Source organism: Hypanus sabinus, chromosome 1 (genome assembly GCF_030144855.1).
Source record: "Hypanus sabinus isolate sHypSab1 chromosome 1, sHypSab1.hap1, whole genome shotgun sequence".
Lineage (NCBI taxonomy): Eukaryota > Metazoa > Chordata > Chondrichthyes > Myliobatiformes > Dasyatidae > Hypanus > Hypanus sabinus.
Genome location: NC_082706.1, coordinates 106,139,152 through 106,166,684, shown reverse-complemented (window position 1 = coordinate 106,166,684; position 27,533 = coordinate 106,139,152). Strand labels below are relative to the sequence as shown.

Below are 27,533 nucleotides of genomic sequence, written 5' to 3'. Positions count from 1 at the left end.
GAATTGGAATGGTGTCAATCACCCCATTAAGCGTAAAAAGATTTTTAAGAAATTAAAAACACTTAATGCATATATTATTTTTGCGCAAGAAAATCATATGAAAACAGGATGAGGACAGGTTTTTCCGTTTCTGGAAAGGGCCTCTGTTCCACTCGCTGTCGGATAGTAAAATAAGAGGCATTTCTTTATTTCTTACCAAAATCCCTTTTGTACACTTTAATATTGCTACTGATTCGATTGGAAGATATTTAATTGTTACTGGTTTATTATGCGAGTAAAAGGTAGCTCTGGTGTGTGTATACGCACCTAATGTAGATAATTCTGATTTTTTAAAGAAACTTTTCTCTGAGTTACCGAATCTCAATGAATATAAGCTGATCATGGGTGGTGACTTTGTTATTTAAATCTGGCGATTGACAGGCCATCAACCAATCCGTCGCTTCCTAATAAAGCAGCAACTTGTATTAACTCTTTTTTATTAGAATATGGCCTCATCAATATTTGGAGATATAAACACCCCAATGATAAAGATTTCTCTTTTTTCTCACACGTTCATCACAAGTATTCTCGAATTGATTACTTTTTTTTAGATACACATCTGTTAAACTCCATTGTTGATTGTGTGTATGACATCATAGCGTTCTCAGATCACACGCCTTTAAAGTTAACTCTTAAGCTTTCCGATAGATTTTTGAAAATGTCACAGTGGAGACTGAATCCCGTATTGTTACAGGATCCAACTTTTGTTAACTTTATTAGGGGAGAATTGTTCAAAAGTTGCAAAGCGATTGTCTATGAAAAGATCTTCAAAACACCTAATGCCCTTTCTGTGCCAGTCTTGAAATGTTAAATCCTGCATAGAAAACTGAAAAAGATGATTATATAGAATAGGACATGAGAGAGAGAAACCCTGAAGCCCATTATATTTTCTGAACTGAGCCCATATTCTCAGAGTGTGTCTGATGACAGGATTAACAATTGATTTAGGCAGATGGCAAGGAAGTGCAGAAATGGAAAAATTCTTATTAGAGTTCAACTCCATTGCCACCCATATTGGGCAGTCAGACCGATTATAAAAGTAAGACCAAAAGATAAGACAACGTATGTTGGATGCCCAGTAATAGATGAGGCCATACCACCTATCCTTTTAGGTTTTTGAAGGTTAGCTTTATTTAGTCTGGGACATTTGCTCTTCCATAGATAGTACGAAATAATAGAATCTAACAAGTCAGAAAAAGCTTCAGAAATAAAGATTGGTAAAGATTGAAATAAGTATAAAAATTTAGGAAGGATATACATTTTAACAACATTAATTCAACCTATCACAGACAGGGGCAGGGGTGGCCACTGTACTAGACTCTGTTTTGTATGATTTAAAAGATTAGTGAAATTTTCTCCAAAAAGGTATTTAAAATTCCTTCTTACTTGTAATGCCACAGTAAGTAAATTGATTATTTACTACTTTAAAAGGGGGGGTTTATGAAATTCTAATATTTGTGCTTTTCTGTTTATTGGAAAGAGTTCGCTCTTATGTAAATTAAGTTTGTATCTGGAAAGCTGGCTAAATTTGTTAAGGAGTGAAAACATTGGGGATAAGGAGGTAGTAAGATGTGATATAAGTAAAAGATCATCAGCATAAGGAGAGACTTTGTGCTCAACATCCCCCCACCAAATCCCCATCAACTCAGCACAGCTACGAAACGCAATTGCCAATGGCTCTATGGCCAGATCAAAAAGTAAGGGACTTAAAAGGGACCCTTGCCGGGTGCCTCATTTAAGGTTGGAAGGTTGGGATTGCTGAGAGTTGGTCAAGACAGAAGCAGTGGGGTGTGAATATAACAATTTAATCCACGTAATAAAACTTTGTCCAAAATCAAATTTTTCTAAAAGAGTGACAAGATAATTCCACTCCACACGATCAAACGTTTTCTCCACGTCTAGTGAAATGACACATTCAGGAATCCCAGCTGAAGGTGAGTATAAGGTATTAAATAGATGCCGTATATTAAGAAAAGGGAGATGAATCTTAATAAAACCAAGTTTTGTCTTCAAAAATAATTACGGGTAGAATGTTCTCCAATCTGTGGGCCAAAACTTTAGCCAAAATTTTTACATCAACATTTAGCAAAGAAATCGGCCTGTACGAAGAACACTCTGTTGGATCTTTGCCTCTTTTCGCTAAAAGAATAATACATGCCTCATTAAGTGATGCTGGTGATTTACCATTTTTAAACGTGTCGGATAAAACTAAAATTAGTTGAAGCAAAAGCAGTGAGGAGAATGATTTACGGAATTCTGCAGAGAACCCATCAGGTCCAGGAGATTTACAAGACTGCAGTACAAAAATAGCTGAGGATATTTCTTCTAGTGATAATGGCTCATTCAGTTTTGCTTTGAGATCTGGAGAACCATATACCTCTTAAACATATCTGCCTGCACCATCACTTCTGTTCCAGATGTTCTCATCAACCTTCCCCAGATCCAACTATACCGGAGTCAACTTACATGGCCAATTAACCAACCAGTATGTATATCTTGGGACACAGGAGGAAACTTCAGAGCAAAAGAAACCATGCAGTCACAGGGAGAATGAGGAAACACTGCACAGACACCCTAGGTCAGAATTGAACCTGGGTTTCTAGGGTGGCATAGCAGTAGCTTTGCTAATTGTGACACCTGTACTTCTTGGTCCATGGCCAAAAGTACTGCCCACTTTGCTGCTGGTGACACTGTATTGGCATGATATATTGAGAAATTTGATCTAATATTACATGTATTTGTTCGAAGAAGTATGTGAACCTCTACGATTATCAGTTCATCTAAAGGGGAAATTAGAGTCAAGTGTTTCAGTCAATAGGATGACAATCAGTTGTGAATGTGGGAGACCCTGCCCTACTTTAAGTACATACACCTGGGTATTTACTATTCGAAGTTTGATCTTCACCAGGCAGGTTTCTGGAAGTGTGCCATGCCTCAATTAAAGGAGATTTCTGAAGGCCTTAGGAAAAAAATTCTTGATGCTCACCAGGCTGGAAAAGGATACAAAACCATTTCTAAAGAGCTTGGGCTCCACCAGTCCACAGTCAGACGGATGGTGTACAAATGGAGGAAATTCAACCCCGTTGTTACTTTCCCCAGAAGTGACCGACCAACAAAAATCACTCCAAAAGTAAGGCGTGTAATACTCCAGGAGGTCACAAAGAACCTCAGGGTAAGATCTAAGGAGCTACAGGCCTCTCTTGCATTGGCTAATGTCAGTGTTCATGAGTCTACCATCAGGCAAACACTGAACAATGGTGTGATTGGCAAGACTGCAAGAAGAAAACCACTACTCTCCAAGAACTTTGTTGCCTGTCTAAAGTTTGCTAAATACTATGTGGGTAAGCCAGAAGGCTGTTGGAAAAATGTTCTGTGGATGAAGGAGTCCAAAATCGAACTTTTTGGCTTAAATTGAGAAGCGTTATGTTTGGCAAAAAGGCAAACACTGCATTCCAGTATAAGAACCTCATCCCACCTGTGAAATATGGTGGTGGCAGTGTCACGGTTAGGTCCTACTTTGCTGCCTCAGGACCAGGACACCTTGCCATCATTGATGGAACTATGAATTCTGAATTGTACCAGCAAATTCTACAGGAAAATGTCAGGGTATCCATCTGTGAACTGAAGCTCAAGAGAAAGTGGATCATGCAGCAAAGACAATGACCCTGAACACACAAGTCAGTCTAGCAAAGCATGGTTAAAGCAGAAGAAATTACACATTTTGGAATATCTGAGTCAAAGTCCTGACCTTAATCCTACAGAAATGTTATGAAAGGACCCGAAGCAAGCAGTTCATGCAAGGAAGCCCACCAACATCCCAGAATTGAAGCAGATTTATAAGGAGGAATGGTCTAAAATTCCTCCAACCGATGTGCAGAACTGATCAACAGTGACAGGAAATGTTTGGTTAAAGTTATTGCTGTACAAGGGGGTCAACACCAGTTACCGAAAGCAAAGGTTCACATACTTTTTCCAACAAATACATGTAATATTGGATCATTTTTCTCAATAAATAAATAAGGATAATGTTTTTGTGTTATTTGTTTAATCGGGTTTTCTTTATCTACTTTTAGGACTTATGTGAAGATCTAATCACATTTTAGGTCATATTTGTGTAGAAATAGAGACAATTCTAAAGGATTCACAAACTTTCTAGCACCATTGTATTCACTCTTGTTAGCATCATTCTTGTCCCATTGCTTTCAAACACACATGCACATCACCTGCTAATTAAAATGGAGTTTTGGCCTCATCATACAAAGCAAGGAGTTCGTCAGCTCCAAAAGAAGCTTGGATGAAAAGTAGAAATATGATAGAGTGCTGGAATTTACAGGAGTCCAATAACAACATTAAGAAACTCGATCAGTAGTACTTTTCACTAGTTTAATTTGTTTAAAAATAATAAACCGGTCTGGCCAAATAAACAAAGTATCCTCAGAATTATCTACAGCTACAAAATGTTTTGAAAACAATTAAAAGTCTAATACTCATCGTACAGACAGAATAATTTGTGATAGTTACACCTGGTCAATTTGGAGTTCAATAAGCCAAGCACACAATACTCATCAATGTAATCTTTTTCAAATGCTAGAGAAGAATATATACCAAGAAGCCTGGAGGTAGTCTAAATCTCTGAAGCAGGCTTATACTGACCCGATTCCATGAGTGGCTAACTGACTAAAGAAATGCTAAAATTCTCTTCATTCATTGGAGGACACATTCATTTGCCATGCTGAGATTTTAAAAATACAAACATTGTTCAGTTCAGTGTGTTAAAGAACAGGGGCACTTTCAATAAATAGTTTTAGCGATGAAACAAAAAGTTAGAAGAGTATTTCAGCTCTGAACTCCCTGGAAACTTTAGTCCTCCATTCACAGAATCTTCTGAAGGATAGCGTTGACTAGATCCAATGTTTCGTCGCCCACCAGTACAATATCATAGGAGTCCATGTACTTTTCTAAACTTTCTTCCACCTATGCATGTTGAAAAAGAGTTTAGTTTAGGGTCATTCAGGTGCTACTAAATTACCATGTGACATAAACGGCAATAAATAACAATCTAAAGAAGTAGTACTTGGCAATTTGCTTTACAATGAGCTTATCTCCCAAAGAAAATGGCTTCTGAATATTTCTAGTGATAGTCCACCTTGCTCAAAGCACACAACGTAAATGGTAATGAAATTATGTCTAAAATTGCCACATTAAACATTAGAATCAGTGGTTCAATGGCATTTCACTGATACCAGCTGCTTGGGTCGCTTAATTAATGCAAAAGGCACATGCATGGTAAAATTCTACAGATCTCTACAATCCTAACAACATCAAAAATTTTATTACCTTATCATTCAAGAATCCAATCTTGAGTATACTCTCAATATTTTGAACGCCATCTGCCATATTCAAGTCACCCAACGAATCTCCCAAAAGAATGATGTTACAATTGTCCTTTAGTTTGTTGAAGTACTCAGAGCTCCTCAAGGCTCCATCATGTTTATTATAAACATGGATGAGTTCACCTTTAAAGCCTTTCAGGACTCCCTGAAACATAAATGATAAGTTACTGTGGTTACCCCCATTTAAGTGGTTCTTTTGCAGGTGACATCAAAAATTTCACTTATCTTGACCTCATATGTAGCAAAATATCCATGCTGTTACCAACTAGAAGATACCATGGTCAATTAACATTATAATTCAGTTGATCAGATTCAAACATCTAGTTTTCCTAAATTATTAATTTGCCAACACAGGAGACTCTGGTGTTATGACAATTCTTTTAAAAGAAATCTGTCCACAAGTTTGGGGCAGGGCAAGTACCAGTATTATGAAATTTACAGGAAAAAATGAAAATACTTTTTCTTCAACTTGTATTTCTTGATGCATGCATAAATTATGCGGCCACATGTTATGGGAAATTGTGATACACTGTTTTCTAGAAACCCAGCTCCTCCTTCAACATGAGAGTTGTGTCAATGAAATCTCAAGGTCAACAACATACCTTCTCATCAAAATCCATGAAGTTGGAGACTACTTTCACATTGGAGTGGAAGACCCCGCCCTGAGAAATCACCTCTTCCAGCACATCACCAATACCAGCTGAAAAAATGAACACTGGAATGCTGTGTTCATTCAGTTTGTCGAAGAACAACTCATAACCATCCCTGCAAAACCACAATACTTTTTACATTATAGATCTCAAACCAAGTTTAATTCAAATTATCACAAACAGGAGAAAAGCTGCAAATGCTGGAAATCCAAGCAACACACACAAAATGCTGGAGATGTTATCCTTTTCCAAAGGGGCTTCCCTTCCTTCATCATCAATGCTGCCCCCAACCACATTTCTTCAATTTCATTCACATTCTCCTGCTACCCTACCAGGGATAGGGTTCCTCCTGCCCTCACCTACCACCCCAGCAGCCTCCTCGTCCAGCACATAATTCTCTGGAACTTCCGCCATCTCCAAAGGGATCCCATCCCAAGCATATCTTTCCCTCCCCCCACCCCACCCCCACTTTCTGCTTTCCACAGGGATCGCTCCCTAATCGACTCCCTTGTCCATTCGCCCCTCCCCACTGATCTTCCTCCTGGCACTTATCATTGCAAGCGGAACAGGTGCTACACCTGCCCCTATACCTCCTCCCTCACTACCATTTAGCGCCCCAAACAGTCCTTCCAGGTGAGGTAACACTTCACCTTAGAGTCTGTTGGGGGTCATATACTGTGTCTGGTGCTCCCGGTTAGACCCGACGTAGATTGGGAGACCACTATGCCAAGCACCCGTGCTCTGTCCACCACAAGAAATGGAACCTCTCAGTGGCCACCCATTTTAATTCTGCTTACTATTCCCATTCTAATTTGTCAATCCATGGCCTCCTCTACTGTCGCGATGAGGCCACACTCAGGTTGGAGGAGCAACACCTTTATTCCATCTGGGTAGCTTCATCCTGATGGCATAAACATCGATTTCTCGAACTTCAGGCAATACCCTTTCACCTATCCTTCACCATTCCCCATCTCCTTTTCCCTCCTTGCCTGCCCATCGTCTCCCTCTGATGCCACTCCCCCTTTTTCTTTCTTCCATGGCCTTCTGTCCTCTCCAATTAGACTGCCCCTTCTCCAGCCCTGTATCTCTTTCACCAATCAACTTCCCAGCTATTTACTTCACCTCCACCCCCCTCCCAGTTTCACCTATCATCTTGTGTTTCTCTCTCCTCTCCTCCCACATTTTAAATTACTCATCCGTTTTTCTTTAGTCTTGATGAAGGGTCTCAGTCCGAAACATCAACTGTACTTTTTTCCATAGATGCTGCCTGGTCTGCTGAGTTCCTCCAGCTATTTGTGTGTGTTGTTGAACAAGTCCTGTTATTTACCTCTATGAAAATCACAGAGTATACCCTGTACTTAATCCAAACCACCACCCCCCCCAAGTACCTCAGAATCACATCCGACTCCCTCACCACCGCAGCCAGTTTCTCTTTCTGAATTCCTTGTTCAACCAATAAGGTGTGAGCTTTTGTCCACCTATACACAGAAAATTTTCAGTCAGATGTTCATTACCAGAAATACATAAAAACCAGAAAACTCAAGAGAGGAATTACTTTTGCCTTTTTATAAGGATACTCTTTTCCACATAAAAGTGTAAATAATGAACCTCAAGATATTTATTTAATTGGCTCATAACATAGATTAGTATTCAAAAATTAATTTAAATATTATTGCAATCTTCTTTTCATACATTAAAAAACTGATACAATCTTTGATGTTGAGGATATTAAAGATTATATACACCTTGTGTGGCCAATAAGTTCAACATACAAACACTGGTTTCCAATCCAGTTATTAAATGGAGCTCTCACTGAAAATGAGCATAAGAAAATCAACACATGGAACTGAATTAATATTAACTTATGGGGCACTGTACTTGTCTGATTTGCCAGTGAATCCATACACACAAATATGGCCAACTCTTATCAGCCCTTCACAATGTCCAGTAAACCAATAAGTGCTGAGCTTTCCAGTACTTAGGAAACAGACTGAGGAACAGCTTCTACCCCAGAGCTGTAGCCTCCATCACCACTCCCACAGAACAATGACTGAAACTGTGAGTACACACATGAACACACACAAGGACTCAAATACTTGCACTTAACGGCACTTTGTGCATTACTGTGATATTCTGGTGCTGCTACAACTTATTTTCTGCTATTTATCTATTTAATACTGTTTTTCTACGACTGCCTTGTTTTTATCTACTGCTTTATTTAATTGACTGAGAGGAAGCCAAACAGAGTTTCATTGTACCTATGTATAATGACAATAAAGATCATTCAATTCAATACTACCTGCTCAAAACAGGATCCAAACAAAATACACATCTTCCTTCAATGATTTAATTGTATATCCATTGTTATTACTGGGTCATGAATACAGTGATCAGATTTGGATTCCAATCCTCCCAAAGGGAACCCCCATCCCTCAAAGGCAGCAGGTTGCTACTGATCATTGCCTGGGGCAAGGAGGAGATAGTCAGACATTCCCAAGATAGTATCCTGTTAAGTTTAGAGACACCGTACAGAAACACTGACCAAAAATCTGCTAGCTAGAGTAAGTTGGGACAGCTGAAGAGAAATACATAAAGCAGAATTTACTTCCAATAAATCTCAGCTTTTTACAAGGAAAAGAAATCAAAGAGATTGATAATACAGACAACTATATTATAATATGTGAAGTACAACTTTCCACTGATATCTCTACTTAGACCAAAACTGCATTGTCATACAAGGTGTGGTTACTTAAGATGTTGGTAAAAACTTGTAGCTCGGATTAAGGTTGAGGTGAGGTTATCTTTGTAAAATTCCATGAACTAGTAATACTCCAACGTATCCTGGCTGGTCATTCACTATCAGTAAAGACCACCACATCTTTAGAATAAGACTGACAAATCAGGGTGAAAACCGTAACTGTAACCTTACCAGCATTACCCAAATGCCAAAAGTAAATGACAGAAAATGCCACGCAGAGATACTGTTTTGTGTAGTTTGTTCTAATCCAGAGTCATCATTTATCAGGATGGGCGTTTATCAGAATTAGTATCAGTTGAAAATATAACATTCTCAGATTCAACTCATATAGAATGAAAACTGAGCACTTACCATTCCACCATGAAAGGGTATTTTTCCTCAGTGCTAATGCCGGGATCAACTTCAATTGGATAGTATTTGTTTCTAATCTGCAGCAACTGCAAAAATGAAAAAAAAACATAAATAACATTTGAAAAATAAACCCAATGGAAAAGAAAATGATGTTTTTGGTTGAAAGGAGTACCTTCTTCCTACATTCCTCTGAGATTAACTTGCAGTTGTCAATGACATCTGTCAAAATTTTGAAAATGAAAGAAGAAATATTATTGTTTAGCAGTATGTAGCAAAAATTGCATAATTCAAATAATAATTTCCTTAGAACATTTGGCTCACATCTCCTTTGCTCACTAATTTTCTCTATAAGCCATTCTGTCCACACTTTTGTCATCAGCCCTTAGTGAGTTGGTGAGTGGTACAATCTGGAGGATTCTACCATCAGTCTACATAGAGGCAGTTTACTGCTACCAGCCTCCATGTCTTTGTGACGTGGGAGGACACTGTAGGACCTGGGTAAACTCCAGTCAGACACCAATAAAGGTCAGAAATGTACTCAAGTTGATAAGAGTTGCAACTGTACTACTGTGCCTTTACCAACTATTAGTTGTATGGCAAAATAATCTTGTTTTATAAGGTCAAAATGCCCAGCTGTCATGTGATCACAGGTCACCAGTATCTTTAATATCAATGTACAAAAATCCATATATCTGAGAGCAGTGGTCACAGAGAGGCTGTGTGATGACGTGCTCAGCCCCCTCCTTGGCCAATGATGCAAAATAGCAGTGGTCAAATGACATAAAGCTGGAGGAAGGTTGATAAGTATCCCCAGCAATGTCATCATTGTCTATACCTGCGTATTGATGAAAAACATTCGATCCATTCAGGGACACATCTGCATAGGTGGATATTGAAGTTTTCAGACAGATGGAAAAAATAACCATTAATCTGAAAAGTTTAAAATGAGGTAAAACTCAACACACTTCATAATACAAAGTAAATTACTGCACGTCAGCATGTGTGATGTAGTGATTTAACAGCAATGGCTCCTATTACCCAGCTCCAGTGACCTGGGTTTAATCCTGACCTTTGAAACTCTGCAGTTCCTGTGATTGTAATCTGTTCTCCCTCCCATATCCCAAAGAAATGCTGGTGGATTAATTGACTACTGGAATTTTCCTCTAGTGGAAGGGGGTGGTAGGAGAATTGCTGGGAGTAATCAGGCACATGAGAAAAAAGAGATTATTATAAGTGAGTGGGGGAATATGACTGGTAGGGTTTCTTTGGGAGTTGGTACAGACTCAATGGGCCTAATGGCCTCTTACGTTCTAAAGAAATATGAAAATAAAATAAAACTGATTAAGAGTTTCAACAAATAGTTACGATGTATGGCATTTGCCACACAACATTGACAAGACTTGAGAACCGTGATGCAACAGTATCAGGAAACAGATTTTGAAAATGAATCAACAAATTTCTGGATGATGAATGAATACCGCCATTCAGTAAAAAGTTGGCATCAATAAGTTGACGGCTCTAGAATTATGGTTGCAGGCGTTTTCCACCAATGTGACTAATATACAAAAATACCTACTGTGACAGGTTGAACATCTTTTTCCGTTATGTAAAAACTTGCTCAGCGTCATATCAAAATCCGTGATTATCTGCTCAAAATTATTAAAAAAAATAATCACATCACATGTTATATTGTTCATACAAATGGGCATAAAGCATAACAAAAATACACCAAGCTAACAAGAATTACAGAAGCAACACACACAAAATGCTGGAGGAACTTAGCAGGCCAGGCAGCATCCATGGAAGAGTAAGCAGCTGACGTTTCAGGCCGAGATCCTTCATCAGGGCTTAATCATTTGAGTCCTAAATTACAGAAAGTACCTTACAGTGTCATGCAAAAATTTGGGCACCCCTGCTCAAAATTTCTGTCACTGTGAATAAGTGTAAAAGGTGACCTGATTTCCAAAAGGCATAAAGTGAAAGATGACGCATTTCTTTAATATTTTAAGCAAGATTACTTTTTAAAATTTCCATTTTTTACAGTTTCAAAGTAACAAAAAAGGAAAAGGGCCTGAAGCAAAAGTTTGGGCACCCTGCATGGTCAATACTTAGTAACACTCCCTTTGGCAAGTATCACATCTTGTAAACGTTTTCGTAGCCAGCTAAGGATCTTTCAATTCTTGTTTGTGGCATTTTCACCCATTCTTCCTTGCAAAAGACTTTTAGTGTTGTGCAATTCTTGGGCCGTCTTGCATGCACTGCTCATTTGAGGTCTAACCACAGATTTTCGATAACATTTAGGTCGGGGGACTGTGAGGGCCATGGCAAAACCTTCAGCTTGTGCCTCTTGAGGTAGTCTATTGTGGATTTTGAGGTGTGTTTAGGATCATTATCCAATTGTAGAAGCTATCCTCTTTCATCTTCAGCTGTTTTACAGACGGTGTGATGTTTGCTTCCAGAATTTGCTGATATTTAATTGAATTTCATTCTTCCCTCTACCAGTGAAATGTTCCCCGTGCCACTGGCTGCACCACAAGCATGATCGATCCACCCCTGTGCTTAACAGTTGGACGGGTTCTTTTCATGAAATTCTGCACCCTTTTTTCTCCAAACATATCTTTGCTCACTGTAGCCAAAAGGTTCTACTTAACTTCATCAGTCCACGGGACTTGTTTACAAAATGCATTAGGCTCATTTAGATGTTGCTTTGCAAACTGCTGACACTGAATTTTGTGGTGAGGACGCAAGAAAGGTTTTCTTCTAATGAGTCTTCCATGAAGGTTGTATTTGTGCAGATGTCGCTGCACAGTAGAACAGTGCACCACCACTCCAGAGTCTGCTAAATCTTCCTGAAGGTCTTTTGCAATCAAACGGGGGTTTTGATTTGCCTTTCTAGCAATCCTACAAGCAGTTTTCCTGGTCTTCCAGACCTCAACTTGACCTCCACCATTCCTGTTAACTGCCATTTCTAAGTAACATTACGAACTGAGGAAACAGCTACCTGAACACGCTTTGCTATCTTCTTATAGCCTTCTGCTGCTTTATGGGCATCATTTATTTTAATTTTCAGAGTGCTAGGCAGCTGCTCAGAGGAGCCCATGGCTGCTGATTGTTGGGACTAGGTTTGAGGAGTCAGGGCATTCATAAAGCTTTGAAATTTGCATCACCTGGGCTTTCCTAATGATGACTGTGAACAAGCAATAGCCCTAACAAACTAATTAAGGTCTGAGAGCTTGGTAAAAGTTATCTGAGATCTCAAATCTCTTGGGGTGCCCAAACTTTTGCATGGTGCTCCTTTCCTTTTTTTCCACTCTAAAATTGTACAAAACAAAAATAATACACTAATCTTGCTTAAAGTGTTAAAAAGAATGATCCACTTTTAACTTTATGACTTTTGGAGATCAGTTCATCTTCTACTCACTTAACTATTCACAGTAACAGAAATTTTGACCAGGGGTGCCCAAACTTTTGCAAGCCACTACATATCAGATCTGGCAAGGTCAATGACCCTCTTCCTTGTTCTACAGATACAGTCAGACCTGGGGCATGGACATTCTAGATATTCTATGTTACTCAAGTTACCATGACGCTGAATACAGTATCTCAAAATTTAACAATCAAAATTCCCAACACACTACACGAAAGCCTGGGTGATGAAGACTGAAAATATAGACAAATTATAGCTGTTAAACTTCGGTTTGATTTTAAAATATGAAATATAAATACCTGATACTTCAAATGAAGCACCCACCAATCCTTCTGCCAGTGGAGACACTTTCCCCAATATATTGTATCAAAAACCCACACTATTTTGATCTGTTCTATTAAATTCTTCTCTGCTCAAAGGAAAACCCATTTCTAACTCTGCTCTGTAACTCTTTAATCTTAGCTGGTAGATAAATTGCTTACCTGAAGTTTTGATGCACCTCCTTTAATGAGACCACAAATGATTTCCTCTACCTTTTCAGGATTCCGAATATGGACTGTTTTCTTCTGGAACTCTGGCATCTGTGAGAAGCAAAATTACAGTGGGTACATTGGTCACACAGGAAGAAGTAGCTTAGATAAGAATGTCTTAAATCATCTTCTTTTATGCAGTTTTACACTACTCATTAGATATCTCACATGTGGAATATAACAATGTGTCACATGATTAAATCATAGCAGATAAGACTGCTAAATAATATGTGAAGAAATTAGGAACTCAATGAAACTTAAATCTACCTTCACTCCATCCGCAACAGGCCAGGTTACCCCGTAGCCACCCATGTTAGTTCTACTTCCAACTTCCATTCTGACATTTCAGTCCATGGCCTCCTCTACTCTCAGGTTGGAGGAGCAACACTTCATATTCTGTCTGGGTAGCCTCCAACCTGACGGGATGAACATCAATTTTTTCAAACTTCTGGTAATTTCTTCCCGATTCTCCTTCTACCTTTTTTCCATTCTCAATTTAAGATCCCCTCTTACCCCACTTTTTCTCACCTCCCTCTGGGTGCCCCTCCTCCTTCCCTTTCTCCCATGATCCACACTCCTCTCCTATCTGACTCATTTTTCTTTAGCCTTTTACCTTTTCTACCTATCACCCCCCCCCCCCCAGCTTCTCACTTTATCCCACTACCCCACCCTCCCTCCCATCTTCCCCCTCACCTGGCTTCACATATCACCTCCCCCCACCTTCTCATTCTGGTTCCCTCTCCCTTCCTTTCCAGTCCTGATGAAGGTTCTTGGCCCGAAACTGTTTATTCCTCTCCAAATATGTTTCCTGACCTGCAGAGTTCCTCCAGGATGAGGCGTGGGTTATTTTGGAATTCCCGCACCCGCAGAATCTCTTGTATACTACTATATTTCTATGCAGCTTTGCAAAAGCATCCATATTCAAGTTCCCTTTAATTTCAGGAAATTACTTTATTTTTATTGTCATCAAACAATTGATACTAGAGCGTACAATCATCACAGCGATATTTGATTCTGCGCTTCGCGCTCCTGAAGTACAAATCGAAGTAAATATAATAACAATTTAAATTATAAATCATAATTAGAAAATAGAAAAGGGAAAGTAAGGAAGTGCAAGTCAGGTCCGGATATTTGGAAGGTACGGCCCAGATCCAGGTCAGGATCCGTTCAGCAGTCTTATCACAGTTGGAAAGAAGCTGTTCCCAAATCTGGCCGTACGAATCTTCAAGCTCCTGAACCTTCTCCCAGAGGGAAGAGGGACAAAAACTGTGATGGCTGGGTGGGTCGTGTCCTTGATTATCCTGGCAGCACTGCTCTGACAGCGTGCAGTGTAAAGTGAGTCCAAGGATGGAAGATTGGTTTGTGTGATGCGCTGGGCTATGTTCACGATCTTCTGCAGCTTCTTCCGGTCTTGGACAGGACAACTTCCATACCAGGTTGTGATGCACCCTAGAAGAATGCTTTCTATGGTGCACCTATAAAAATTAGTGAAGGTTTTAGGGGACAGGCCAAATTTCTTCAGCTTTCTCAGGAAGCAATATTCACCCCGAGGAACTTAAAGGTTTTGACCTGTTTCACCTGCGCACCACTGATGTAGATGGGGTTATGTGGTCCACTACTCCTTCTGAAGTCAACAACCAATTCCTTTGTCTTGCTGACATTGAGGGATAGGTTATTGTCTTCGCACCATGCCACCAGGTTCTTAATTTCCTCTCTGTATTCAGACTCATCATTACCCAAGATACTGCCTACAATTGTGGTGTCATCAGCAAACTTTTATATTGAGTTCCATGGAAACCTGGCTACACAATCATAGGTGTACAGTGAGTACAGCAGGGGACTGAGTACACAGCCTTGTGGGGCACCAGTGCTCAGTGATTGTAGAGGAGAGCTTGTCCCCTATTTTTACAGCCTGCGTCCTGTCTGTGAGGAAGTTGAAGATCCAGCTGCAGATCTGAGTGCTAAGACCCAGGTTCCGGAGCTTAGGAATCAGTTTATTTGGAATGATGGTACTAAAGGCAGAGCTGTAGTCAATGAAAAGGAGCCTTACATATGCATCTTTATTCTCCAGGTGCTCTGAGGAGGAATGTAGTGCCAGAGAGATGGCATCTGCTGTTGACCTGTTGCTCTGGTAGGCGAATTGCAAAGCATTGAGGTTGACCGGTAGGTTATGGTTGATGTGTGCCATAATCAATCGCTCGAAGCACTTCATAGCAATTGATGTCAGAGCCACAGGTCGATAGTCATTCAGGCATGCCACCTTGCTTTTCTCCGGCACCAGGATTATTGTTGCCTTCTTAAAACACGAGGGGATCTTAGACTGAAGCAGGGAGCAGTTGAAGATGTCAGCAAACACTCCAGCTAGCTCGCTTGCACAGGCCCGGAGAACCCTTCCGGGGACGCATCTGGGCCCGTCGCCTTCCTTAGATTTATCTTCAGGAAGACTCTTCTAACGTCTTCCTCAGTGACGATGAATCTTGATGCCACTAGGTCCGGTTCATCCGGAGGGGGCGGGACACTCCTCTGCTATTTGAATCTTGAGTAGGATACGTTAAGTTCGTCAGGAAGAGAAGCGCTACAGTTATTGATATTCCCAGCCTTTTCTTTGCACCCAGTGATCTCATTTAGACCCTGCCATAGTCTAGTGGCATCCCTCTGGTTAGCCTGGGCTTCCAACTTGGCTCGATATTGCTTCTTGGCACCCTCAATGGCTTTCCGGAGTTCACGCCTGGATTCCATGTAGCGACTGGTATTCCCGGACCTAAAAGCCGCAGCTCTAGCCTTCAAAAGGGACTGGACCTCATAATTCATCCAAGGTTTCTGGTTAGGGAATACCCAGATCATCTTGCGAGACACACGGTCCTTAAATATTAAATAAAATTATTTCATAGTCAAAATTTAACCGAAGTGCACCAAATTAAAATGTTAAACTACTTTATGGAATTCTTGCTCCTAGCAAATTACAAGAAAAAGCAGCAAACAGGTTTAAAATAAAGGCTGAAAATCAAAGATAATTATAGTGGACAGAGGATTCTCCAACTCTTTTTTAGAACCAATTATTTCTAGATAAAAACAATTCAGGTTCCAAGGCAGTTGACAATCCGATATACTTTTTAACATTTGTCAGCAGCTTCTAATGGTTAAAATATGCCTCATATATTCAGGAAACAACATTAAAATTCCCTTACTACAGAATGCTTTTGATTGTTCAGGATACACCATGGTGCTCCAGTTTTCACACCAACACATCACAGATGATCTGTTATAATTACTACACAAGGCAACATATATTTTGTTCACTCCACAAGAAGTGCAAGTTTGCTTCATTTTGGAATACGTATTTTTTTCCCAGCTAGAATTGGCTTGAAAGAGGACAAAAGAATGACTGACAAAATTTAACTCAGACAAGTGAGATATGCTAACTAGTGGAGTGGTGCTGCAGCAACGACCTGGTACTCAACATCAGTAAGACGAAAGAGCTGATTGTGGATTTCAGGAAGGGTAAGACGAAGGAACTCATACCAGTCCTCATACAGTGATCAGACGTGGACAGAGTGAGCAGCTTCAAGTTCCTGGGTGTCAAGATATCTGAGGATCTAACCTGGTCCCAACATATCTATGTAGTTATAAAAAAGGCAAGGCAGTGGCTATACTTTATTAGGAATTTGAAAAGATTTGGCAAAAACAAACAAGCTGGTTGTATACTACTGGAGGAATGGAGACAGGCATGTGAAAAGGGCCAGAAGGATCAATGGTGACGCGAGTCACTCCTACACAAACTGTTCCAGCTGCTATCATCCGGGGAACAGTACCACAGCATTAAAGCCAGGACCAACAGGCTCCGGGACAGCTTCTTCCACTAGGCCATCAGACTGATTAATTCATGCTGATACAATTCTATTTCTGTTATATTGACTGTCCCGTTGAACATACCATTTATTACAAATTACTATAAATTGCACATTCAGGAGACATAATGTAAAGATTTTTACTCCTCATGTATGCAAAGGATGTAAGAAATAAAGGCAATTCAATTCAACGACAGAGGTGTTTACGATTATGAGATGTGAAGACAGAGCATACAGACAATACCTTTTTCCCAGAGCAGCAATGGCCTATACCAGAGGACATGTGTTTGAAGTGAGTGCAAGAAAGCTTAGGACAGATGTCAGAGAAAGCCGAGGAAGGTTTTTTAAAATATCTTTTTTTCCCAAACACAAAATGGAGGGTGTTGAGAACCACACCCTTAGATAAACATATGGATACAACAAAAAAGGAGGGTTATGGGTCATATAGGAATGCAAAGTTAGATTAGGTCAACAAAACATAGTGGGTCAAAGGGCCTGTACTGTGCTGGACTGTCCCAACACCAGACCCTTTAACCCCGAGGAAAAAAATATACTGAATAACTACTCTATCTATGTCTCTCATAATCTTATGAACATTTAGCAGGTCACCCCTCAACTTGCATCATTCAGAGAAAACAACCCAAGTTTATCCAACCTTTCCTTATAGCACATACCCCCAATCCAAGGAATATCTGTTTAATCTTCTTCTTCACCCTTACCAATGTCTCCACATATTTCCTATAATGGGATGACCGAAACCAAATGCAATATTCCGGATGCAGCCTAACCAGAGCTTTATGAAGCTGCAACATACCTTCCTGACTCATGAACTTAATGTCTCAACTAAGAAAGGCTGAAGTGCTGAGTTTTAAAGGAGAGATTGGATAGGTTGGGAATGTTTACCACTGCAGCCAGAGGAGGTTGATAAACCTTTATAAAGGTTTATAAAATTATGAACTGTTTAGGGGCTGTTAGGTAGCCAGCCATGATCTTTGCCCCAGTACAGTCTAAAACTTGAGGGCACAGGTTTAAGAAGAGATGGGAGAGATTTAAAGAGGATTGAAGGGTAAGTATTCCCACACAGAGTGTGATGTATATATGGAAAAAGCTGCTAGATGTGGTGGTAGGAGTGGGTGAAATTACAACATTAAAATAAACATTCAGTTAGGTTCATGGATAGACAAGTTGGGACAAAGGGTCCTTTTCTGTGCTTTGTAATTCTTAGGATCTCCTTGCTAATATCAGTCATTGTCAATTCTACTGGGGGTTCTAGCATATCCTAACCATTGTCATCACGCTAGATGAACAGCAAATCACACTGAACTTCAACAGGTGCCAAATTTTAAAAATAAACGTGCTGTATTGATTTAACAAAATCACAGTTTGTAAAGTGCTATATAAATACTGAAATATTATGGAAGAATGGTGAAATATTAAAAACACAGAACAAAGTAAATATATTTGGTTTTAAGTATTTATTCGACAGATTGAATCCACACAAAATCAGTTGGATTAAGGGCTAAAGGAATTATTGATCAATTAATTATCCTTTAATAAACCATTACAGTTGATTCATCAAAGAATGTAGCCTGGTAATTTTAGGTGTTTGCTTGGGGTTAAGGAAGATTTACTTCTACCACTGTTCTGCAGGTTCTAAAGTGACTAATAAGTTTTATGTGATATCTGCAATTTTCTTCCCTCAGTAGTACAGTTGGAGCTGTGAACAGGTGGATTGCTTTTTCGCTAGTATCCAGGTTGCACTTGGTCCTCACTGGGACATGGTGCTTGGTGCCTTCATATATGCATCATCAACTGACAAAATCTTTATTACCCTTGAACTAGTTATGCTCAGAATCATAGTTAGGCAGCACAGAAACAGGCCCTAAAGCCCATCTTGTCCTCACTTCCCATGGTGGCTACATGACCTTTTCCATTTGCCTGTGGTTGGCCCATATCCCTCTAGAACTTTTTCTACCTAGATACCTGTCCAGATTTATTTTAAACATGTTTTCTCTAACAGCTTGTCCCATATATAGTCCACCCTCTGAGTGAAAAAGTTGCCCCTTAGCTTTCCTTTAATATTCTAGTAGGGCCACCTATATATTGAGTATTGAAAGGTTATTAATGAATCATTAAAGAATGGTGGTGCAGACTCGAGGGGCCGAATGGTTTACTTCTGCACCTATTGTCTATATATGGTTTTCTTCTGCTCCCTTGGCAGGCAGTAATGGAGCTAAAGGTTGTATGCTTGTTTCAGGAGCCTACGATCAGGAATAAAGGTATCAGAGCAGGTTGTGTATCTAAAATGTTATACATGGCAAGGTTGGTCGAGGACAGGACAATGATACTGGTTTGCTTATTTTAATAGTATACTGTAAGATTTTGTGTCAACAGCATTGATGGTACATCACCAATGCTCTGAAGTGCACAAAGTACAATGTCTATAACATGTAAAGCACTGCAGGATGACTGCTGAGTAGACCATTAGATTTGTGCTGTGCTTAGATATTGGACTTGCTTCAAAAAGGTGTGTCAATGCATCCAATAATGGATCTCATAATTAGTGTTTCATGTTGACAAAAAGTGGTTCCTGAGTTGCTCAAAGTGATACAGGAACTCAGCAGTGGTTTAGTAAATGAAACAAACATCTGCACAATGTAACTTGCCAACATTGGGTAATTTTGGTTTCAGAGTCGAGGGGATGAAAGTTGAACCATTTTGGCTTGTCCTGTGAAATAACAACTTCAGTGCCAAGGTGAGGTGCAGTACGATGAAAATTGTTAGGGGTAGCCAAATCTGACAAAAATCTTTCATAATCCTTCACATTGAGGAAAAGGCTTTTAAAGAGATGAAAAAGATGGATGCATTTTTCTTGGATTTCTTTTTGCATGGTTAACATCATGTCTGTTGTGCCTCTTGCATGTACAATCCACAAGGCATCTGTGGAAGGAACTGTTGGCTACTCAGAGGCTCGACTTATGAAGATTTCCACTGTGACACGGCTGGGATTCTACTATGTAATTACTGCATGGACTATTGGAGTAGAGTGGTCTACTCTAGCCTCCAATCACGAGCAGAATGGATGCTGCTAATAAGAGAGAGATAATGGAGAGCCATTCAAAATGCTAATAAGAGACAGATAACAAGAGAGAGACACATAATTCAGTATTTTGGCGTCTGCACTGATACTGCCACGGACATTTGCTTTGAACATGAACTGTTTGTTAACACTCCTGCTGAGCAACAGGAAGTGGTGAAGTTTGATGGACAGGTGATACCCCATTGGGGGGGATAAAATAGTGAGTTTGCTAAGACACAGGCAGACACGCCACGAGACCCTGAAGAGAGCATTGTGCCCTCACAAGTTGGTGGGAGTTTGGAGGACCAATTCACGGAAATCAGCCAGAGGCTCTCAGGGTGTAAAGGTACGACCGGTGGGGACCTGTTGTGTGTCCACCCTTGGCTGGGTGACGGGTTCACCACCGAAGGAAGGTCGCATCTGGAATGGAGGGGTCACAGTCGGTGACCACAACGGGACAAGAAGACAACGGAAGGTTTGCCTGAAATTTCAGCTGTATCTCTCACTCTCTCTCTCTCCAACGGTACCACAACAACTACCTCAAACTACACTAAACTGAACTGAACTCTACTTCACTTGAAGATTGATCATTTACCCCTAGACTTCGATAGAGCTTGGCTGATTTCTATTCCTATATTTCTGTGTATATGTGTATATTATCATTGCTAACCTGTTACATTTATATCCTTGCATTTTGAGTACTGTATTACTTAATTTGCTAATAAACTTTATTAGTTTCTAGTAAGTACAGACTCCAACGGGTGTTCCATTTCTGCTGGTTTGACAACCAAGTTATGGGGTACATAAGTGGGGCCTCTGTCCGGGATCTTGAACGCCAAAATTGGGATTGGTTGAATTGATTGGGTTAAATTCCCGTATCTGATTTGGTCATGGAAAAAAAAACAAGGAGAAAAAACCAAAAGGGCCAACAGCAGAAATGGAGATACAGGAATTTCTAAAGATGCCAACCTTGGAGGCATTAAAGGATGCCAAGAATCAGACTTGGTGAATGTTGCAAAACGGTTGAATCTTTGGAAGGGGAAGCAGGAAATGAGGAGAGCAGAGATACAAAGAACCATCGTTGAGTATTATGTATCTAAAGATGTGTTTCCTGAAGGGGACCTGGAAGTGGTGTCTGAGAGCAAACCTGGTGGCGCTGCGATTCAGCTGCAGATGGGAAGATCAAGGCTTGAGCATGAGTTACGAGTAAAACAGCTAGAAAAGGAGGAGAGAGAGAGAAGCAGCAAGAAAGGGAGGAAAGAGAGAAGGAACAAGAAAGGGAGGAAAGAGAAAGAGAAGCAACTAGAAAGGGAGGAAAGAGAGAGAGAGAGGGAGCGAGAAAGGGAGGAAAGAGAGAGAGATAGAAGGTGTGAGAAAGGGAGTTTGAGCTGGAGAAGTTAAAGAGAATGCGAGAGGGGGGCCGAATGCCGGACTTAGGTGGAGGGTTCAAGGCGACCCAGGAGGTAAAGTTGGTTCCCCACTTGAGGAGACCGATGTTGATCGGTACTTTCTACATTTCTAAAAAGTCGCTGTAAGTCAGGTCTGGCCGAGGGATAAGTGGGCTGTTTTACTCCAGAATGTGCTTAAGGGGAAAGCTCAGCAAGCTTACTCAGCATTGTCAGCAGAAGGTGCAAAGAAGTATGATATGGTAAAAGAGGCTATACTAAGGATCTATGAGTTAGTCCCGGAGGCATACCAGCAAAGGTTCTGGAACGTGAGGAAGCATGTATTTGGAGTTTGCCCGTGAGATGCAAATGTATTGTGAGTGTTGGTGCGCCTCGAAGGGGGTCACTGGGGATTATAACAAACTACTACAACCACTGCTGATTGAGCAGTTTAAAGGTTGTGTCCCTGAAGGTATGCGGACCTATCTAGATGAGAAAGAGGCAGAAACCTTAGTCATGACTGCTAAGTTAGCGGATGAGTACACGTTAACACACAAAACAAAGTTTACCCCGAGTAAGAGCTACCAGAAGGATAGTAGAGAGGGCAGAGGAAGTCCGCAGGCTAAGTCAGAGAGTATGCCGGGGACTAGTGAGACGGGTAAGGAAGACGGGAAGCATTCTGGTAGGAAGTCTCCTGGTTTTGGGTGCTTTAATTGCGGGAAAGCCGGTCATATTGCGTCTAGGTGCTTTGCTCCGAGGAAGGAGACGGGGAAAGGAAAGGCAACCGCGCTGACGGGCTGTGTTAAGCCGGTTGAAATGCCGTTAAAAGAGGAGGAGCTAAACCGAGTTCAGGAGGGATGTGAGAAATTCCTTTCAACCGGGTTGGTATCTGTGAAGGAGGGGTCACCCCCTGTGCCAGTAAGAATCTGGAGAGACAACGGGGCTTTTCAGTCCTTAATCCTAAGCAGAGTGTTGGAATTCAATAGTGAGACAGATACTAGTGACGTGAACGTGATAGAAGGGGTTGGAAAAGGGACCAAGGCCGTACTGTTACATAAAGTATTTCTGACGTGTGATTTGGTATCCGGAACAGTCACAATAGGGGTACCGCCTGCACTCCCGATACCCAATGTAGATGTCTTAATTTTTTTATTGAATTTTCAAATAGGTTACAGAAGGAAAAAAAATTATCAACCCTTCCCCCCCCCTTAAGCCCTCCCCCCTAACATATCCCTGTAGAAAGAGAAAAAAAAGAAGAAAAAAGAAAGAAAGAAAGAATGCCTGGATATCGGAAGATGCCCACATGCTCCATGGAGTTCATAATAGCTTTAGTATATATATTTATTTCTTTCCCCAGATAACCAATAATTTTATCTTCGGAGCACCTATATACTTAATCCTATCTTTTGTAAATAAGGGCGTCAAATTTTCAGAAATATTTCGTATTTATCTTTTAAGTAAAAAAAACTGAATCTGCTTTTTCATGAAATCACAAAAATCTTGATAGTATTGAATTAAATCTCCATCTGTAAATCGATTCCTCTTTATCCATCATTATCATTGTCATTGTCAAGGGGAAATGATCTGACAATATTCTTGCTTTATATTCCATATTTTTCACTCTGTCTTGAATATTCGTTGATAATAGGAAAAAATCTATCCTTGAATAAGTTTTATGTCTATTTGAATAAAATGAGTAATCTCTTTCTTTTGGATTAATTCTTCTCCATATATCAATCAAATTTAAATCTTTCATCAATGATAAAGTTAATTTTGCTACTTTTGATTTTGTAACAACCTTTGTTGACCTATCTAAAACTGGGTCTAGACAAAAATTAAAATCTCCACCTATTAATATTTTGTCATGTGCGTCAGCCAAATTCAAAAAGGCCTCTTATAAATTTTATATCATTTTCATTTGGTGCGTAAATATTCATAAGTCCATAGTTCTGAAAAAATTTGACAATGTATAATTACATATCTCCCCGCAGAATCAATTAATACATTTTGTATTTTAATTGGTAAATTTTTTTAACCAAAATTGCAACTCCCCTCATCTTTGAATTAAATGAAGCTGCAATAACATTTCCTACCCAATCTCTCTTTAATTTCTGATGTTCTATCTCTGTTAAGTGTGTTTCTTGTAAAAAAAAACTATATCTATTTTCATTTTCTTAATGTATGTTAAAATTCTTTTTTCTTTTCACCAGTCCATTAAGCCCATTAACATTAAAAATTCAGTAAATTAGTCATTATTTTTAACAGGGTTACTCCAATCTACAGTAATACCTAACCTTTCAACTTTTGTAGTACCTTGGGGAATCTTTTTAAAATTCTCCATGTTGCTATGTGTCTCCCCCCGATTGTCCAGGCAAAGAAAGAAAGAAGGATAAAAGAAAAATAGATTATACAGAAAAAAGTAACAAAATACTCCCCTACTAATGTTGTGAATAAAAAAAAACACATTACCCCCCTCTGTTGTACGGGTCATGGCAATCACCATGATTACACACGTGAGTCCCGTAGCAATCGATCTGAAGTTCCCCCAGCTCCCCCATAACATAAAAAAGTATATATAAGAAAGGAAAAAATATCACTACTCTCGATTAATATTTCTCAAATTTTTCCTTTCTCCCCCCGTATCATATAATTAATAATATATTTAAATATTCTTCTGTCTTTAAACATCCATCAACTCCATTCACTGTCCCTGTCTTCATCTTTAATCCATTTCACTTTTAAATCTTTGGCTGTGGTTAGCGAATATTTGGGAGTTCTTGTGCAAATTCTTCCGCATCCCGATAATCAGTAAAAGATCTTCTTTTTCCGTCATCCAAAAAAATTATCAGGGTTGCCGGGTGGCGCAATATAAATTTATAACCTTTTTCCCAAAAAACCTTTCTCGCTGGGTTAAATTCGTTGTTTCTGTTCAAAAGGTCATAACTTATATCAGGATAGAAAAGAACTATTTTCCCTTCTATCATCAATGGCCCGTTTCTCTTTCTGGCACATTGGGCAGCCGCCTTCAGGATCTTTTCTTTATCTTGATATCTTAAGCATTTTATCAAGATTGATCGTGGGTTTTGATCAACTTGAGGTCTTGATCTTAAGGCTCCATGAGCCCTTTCAATTTCAATTAATTGGGTTCCTTCCATTTCCAAAATTTCTGGAATCCATTTTTGAAAAATATTTATTGGATCCTCTCCCTCTATACCTTCTTTAAGTCCAACAATCTTAATATTATTTCGTCTGCTAAAATTTTCAAGTACATCCACTTTTTCCAACAACCGTTTTCTTTCTGACGTCCAGGCAGAAATATTATCTTCCATTTTATTCACTCTATCAATGGTGTCTCTGGTTGTTTCTTCCAAGTTTTTAATTTTCTTGTGCATTTTGTCCTGTCTTTTCATCATTTTATCAAACATAATCTTCATATTGTTAATATCTTTTTTTATTACTTTTGATGCTTTTAATTCATGCATTATTTGCACCAAAGTTTTTTTATGTCTCCAATATCACCTCCAACCTCTTCCTGTTGCTCTTCTTTGTTTCTCTCTTCATCTTCATCTGATTTATCCAGAGAATCTGATTCCACCTCATATTCACTTTCACTTTCAGTTCCGATCATAGCTGGGATTTATAGCTTGGGTTGCTCGTGTTTGCACATGCCCCTTCCTTCACGCATGCCCATTCCTGTTGCTTTTTCGCCGGAGGTAAATTGTACTTGAGCCCGAGGCTCTTTCATGGCGGCCGGCCTTGATTCTTTTCAAACTTGTGTTGTCTTCAAAGTAGTAGTTTTCTTCTGCTTCTGTTTAGGAGGCATATCTTAAGACAATCCTGAGTAGTTTATAAGTAATTTTTTAAAAGTAGTTACTGACTTTTCTTCACTTAAACATTATTTTACTGTTTTTTTACGGGACAGCTGGATTTCCATGTCTCGATCCTACGTCATCACGTGACGTCCCCCCATAGATGTCTTGCTTGGGAACGACCTGGCAGGTGGGGATGTGTACCCAGCAGTGAAGCTGACTAGCAAGCCTGCCAGGACTGAGGACCTGCCCATAGTTTCTGAAGTTAATCCCGCCTGCGCAGTAACTCGAAGCTTGGCCAGAAAAGCGGCAGAGACAGGCGTCAGTTTAAATAAGTCCAGCGTTGATTTAGCTGAGGCATTTTTACCAGCCCTGTACCAAGAGGGGTTAGAGGGAGGTAAAAAGGAAAATAGTGGAGCTACGGAAAGTAAGAGAGACGAGGCAAATTTAGGGTTGTCAAGGAACGAGATTTTGAGCCTTGCCCCCAGGTGGACATTTTGGAGTGAGGAAGGAATTTATGGAGGCAGAGCCAAGATAAGAAACAGATGTGGCAGCTAGAAGATCCAGGGTTGGACACGGATGATCTACCTAGCTTGACAGAGCTGTTTGCAGTTGAAGAATTTAAGTGTGTTCCCAATGATGTGAGGGCAGTCCTAGATGAAAAGGATGCCGCTACCTTGAGGGAGCCTGCTGGGTTGGCAGACGAGGTTGTCTTAACCCGCAAGGTTGAGTTTACTCCGGAGGGGAGTTGCCCAGAGAGTAAGTACCTGGGAGGATCAGGGGAACTTGGAATTTGAAAGGGGGACTGGTATTGAAAGCCTAGGAGAGGCAGCTGTCCCATTGGCCTGCATGCAGGTTGAGGAAGTACCTGTGGATGCACAGGGTACTGAACCTAGTGTTGAAGCTCAGGAAAAGTCTGAGGAGTCTGACTTAGTTGAAAAGGAATGCAGTCCTTTTGGGTCAGGTGGACTTGGTTCAGTGAAGAAAGGGTTAACCCTGGCACCAGTAGAAAGTGAGGATTCTCAGTCACTTGTGTTAAAAGTTAGTGATGAGATGAAAGCTGGTGAGATGGATACTATTGAAGATATTGAGGGGAAAAGTGTTACTGGACTTTTGAATAAAGTAAAGTCGGGTTTGGTTCCAGGACTGTTGATCAAAGTGACGGGACCATTAACTAAACAATGGTTTGTTAACAAGATGTCTGCTAATCAATTACAGTTTATTTTGAAAAATAAAGATAAACGACTTGGTGATGTTGTTCAAGTATGTGATTTGGAGAGGAAAAACTTGAAGTGTTGTTTTGACCCAGAAAGACCATCTGCTAGTGTCATTAAGGAAACTAATCAAATTAAAGATCCTGAAGATAAAATTAATGACTTGCTTGAAAATAATGAGTTGTTTGGAAGTTTAGCAAATGGGCTTAGTCTGGACAACATTGGTGATAAGCTAACACCTGTGAAGGGGGTCTCTGAAAGCCGTATCCAATTTGATAAGCCAGCTGACCACACAAGGGTTAAATGTTCTGTTTCAGAGTGGAAAAAAAGCCAAGGGTGAGCAAACACCATTTTTGAATAACAGGATCTGATTTTGCAGGAATTTGACTTTTTTTTGTTTGTAACAAAGCATGTGAAAGATAAAAACATCATGGAAGACTGACTGTTTGAATTAGGTTTAAAAGTTAATTGGAGATTAGAGTTTGCATACACCTCTGTAATGTACCACATTATAATCACAGGTGTATTGGTTCACACTTTGCAATATACACCTAAGCTAAGAATTAACTCCACTGTAGGAAAAGAATTACTGTCACTTATTCGGGTGTTACAACATTTTGAGGTTTATATTTGTCCGGCACAGAAGCCACTGATAGTTTCCACTGATCACAATCCATTAGTGTTTTTGACCACCATGAAGGATAAAAACAAACGCTTGTTAAGTTGGAGTCTGATATTACAGGAATTTGATATAAAGATAAAACATGTAAAAGGAATCGAAAATGTGACTACCTGTATATTAGAGTGTATTTTGTAATGTGCATTCATGTCCTTAATTTCCCCCCCCCCAGTAAAAAATTCTTTCAAGGGTGGGGGTGTTATGTGTGAAGCCAAGCAGAGGTGCAGAAGGATGCTGCTGATAAGAGAGAGATAAGGGAGAGCCATTCAAAATGCTAATATGAGAGAGAGAGAGAGAGAGAGAGAGAGAGAGAGAGAGAGAGAGAGAGGAAAGCCATTCAAAATGCTAATAAGAGAGAGATAACGAGAAAG

General features: G+C 39.9%; 1 protein-coding gene across 6 annotated transcripts in view; it reads right to left on the bottom strand.

Moving 5' to 3' along the window:
- Positions 1–4,408: 4,408 nt before the first annotated feature.
- The window catches only part of nt5c3a (5'-nucleotidase, cytosolic IIIA), a 39,486-nt gene continuing 16,361 nt past the window's right edge, over positions 4,409–27,533 (bottom strand). For all 6 annotated transcript variants that reach the window (XM_059973625.1, XM_059973635.1, XM_059973654.1 and 3 more), the window contains 8 exons: positions 13,101–13,199; positions 10,768–10,837; positions 9,364–9,410; positions 9,192–9,277; positions 7,471–7,560; positions 6,035–6,197; positions 5,377–5,577; positions 4,409–5,013 (listed from right to left, as the gene is read on the bottom strand). In XM_059973625.1, coding sequence (XP_059829608.1) covers positions 4,912–5,013; positions 5,377–5,577; positions 6,035–6,197; positions 7,471–7,560; positions 9,192–9,277; positions 9,364–9,410; positions 10,768–10,837; positions 13,101–13,199 — 858 coding nt within the window. In that variant the 3' untranslated portion in view covers positions 4,409–4,911. The remainder of the gene's footprint in view (positions 5,014–5,376; positions 5,578–6,034; positions 6,198–7,470; positions 7,561–9,191; positions 9,278–9,363; positions 9,411–10,767; positions 10,838–13,100; positions 13,200–27,533) is intronic.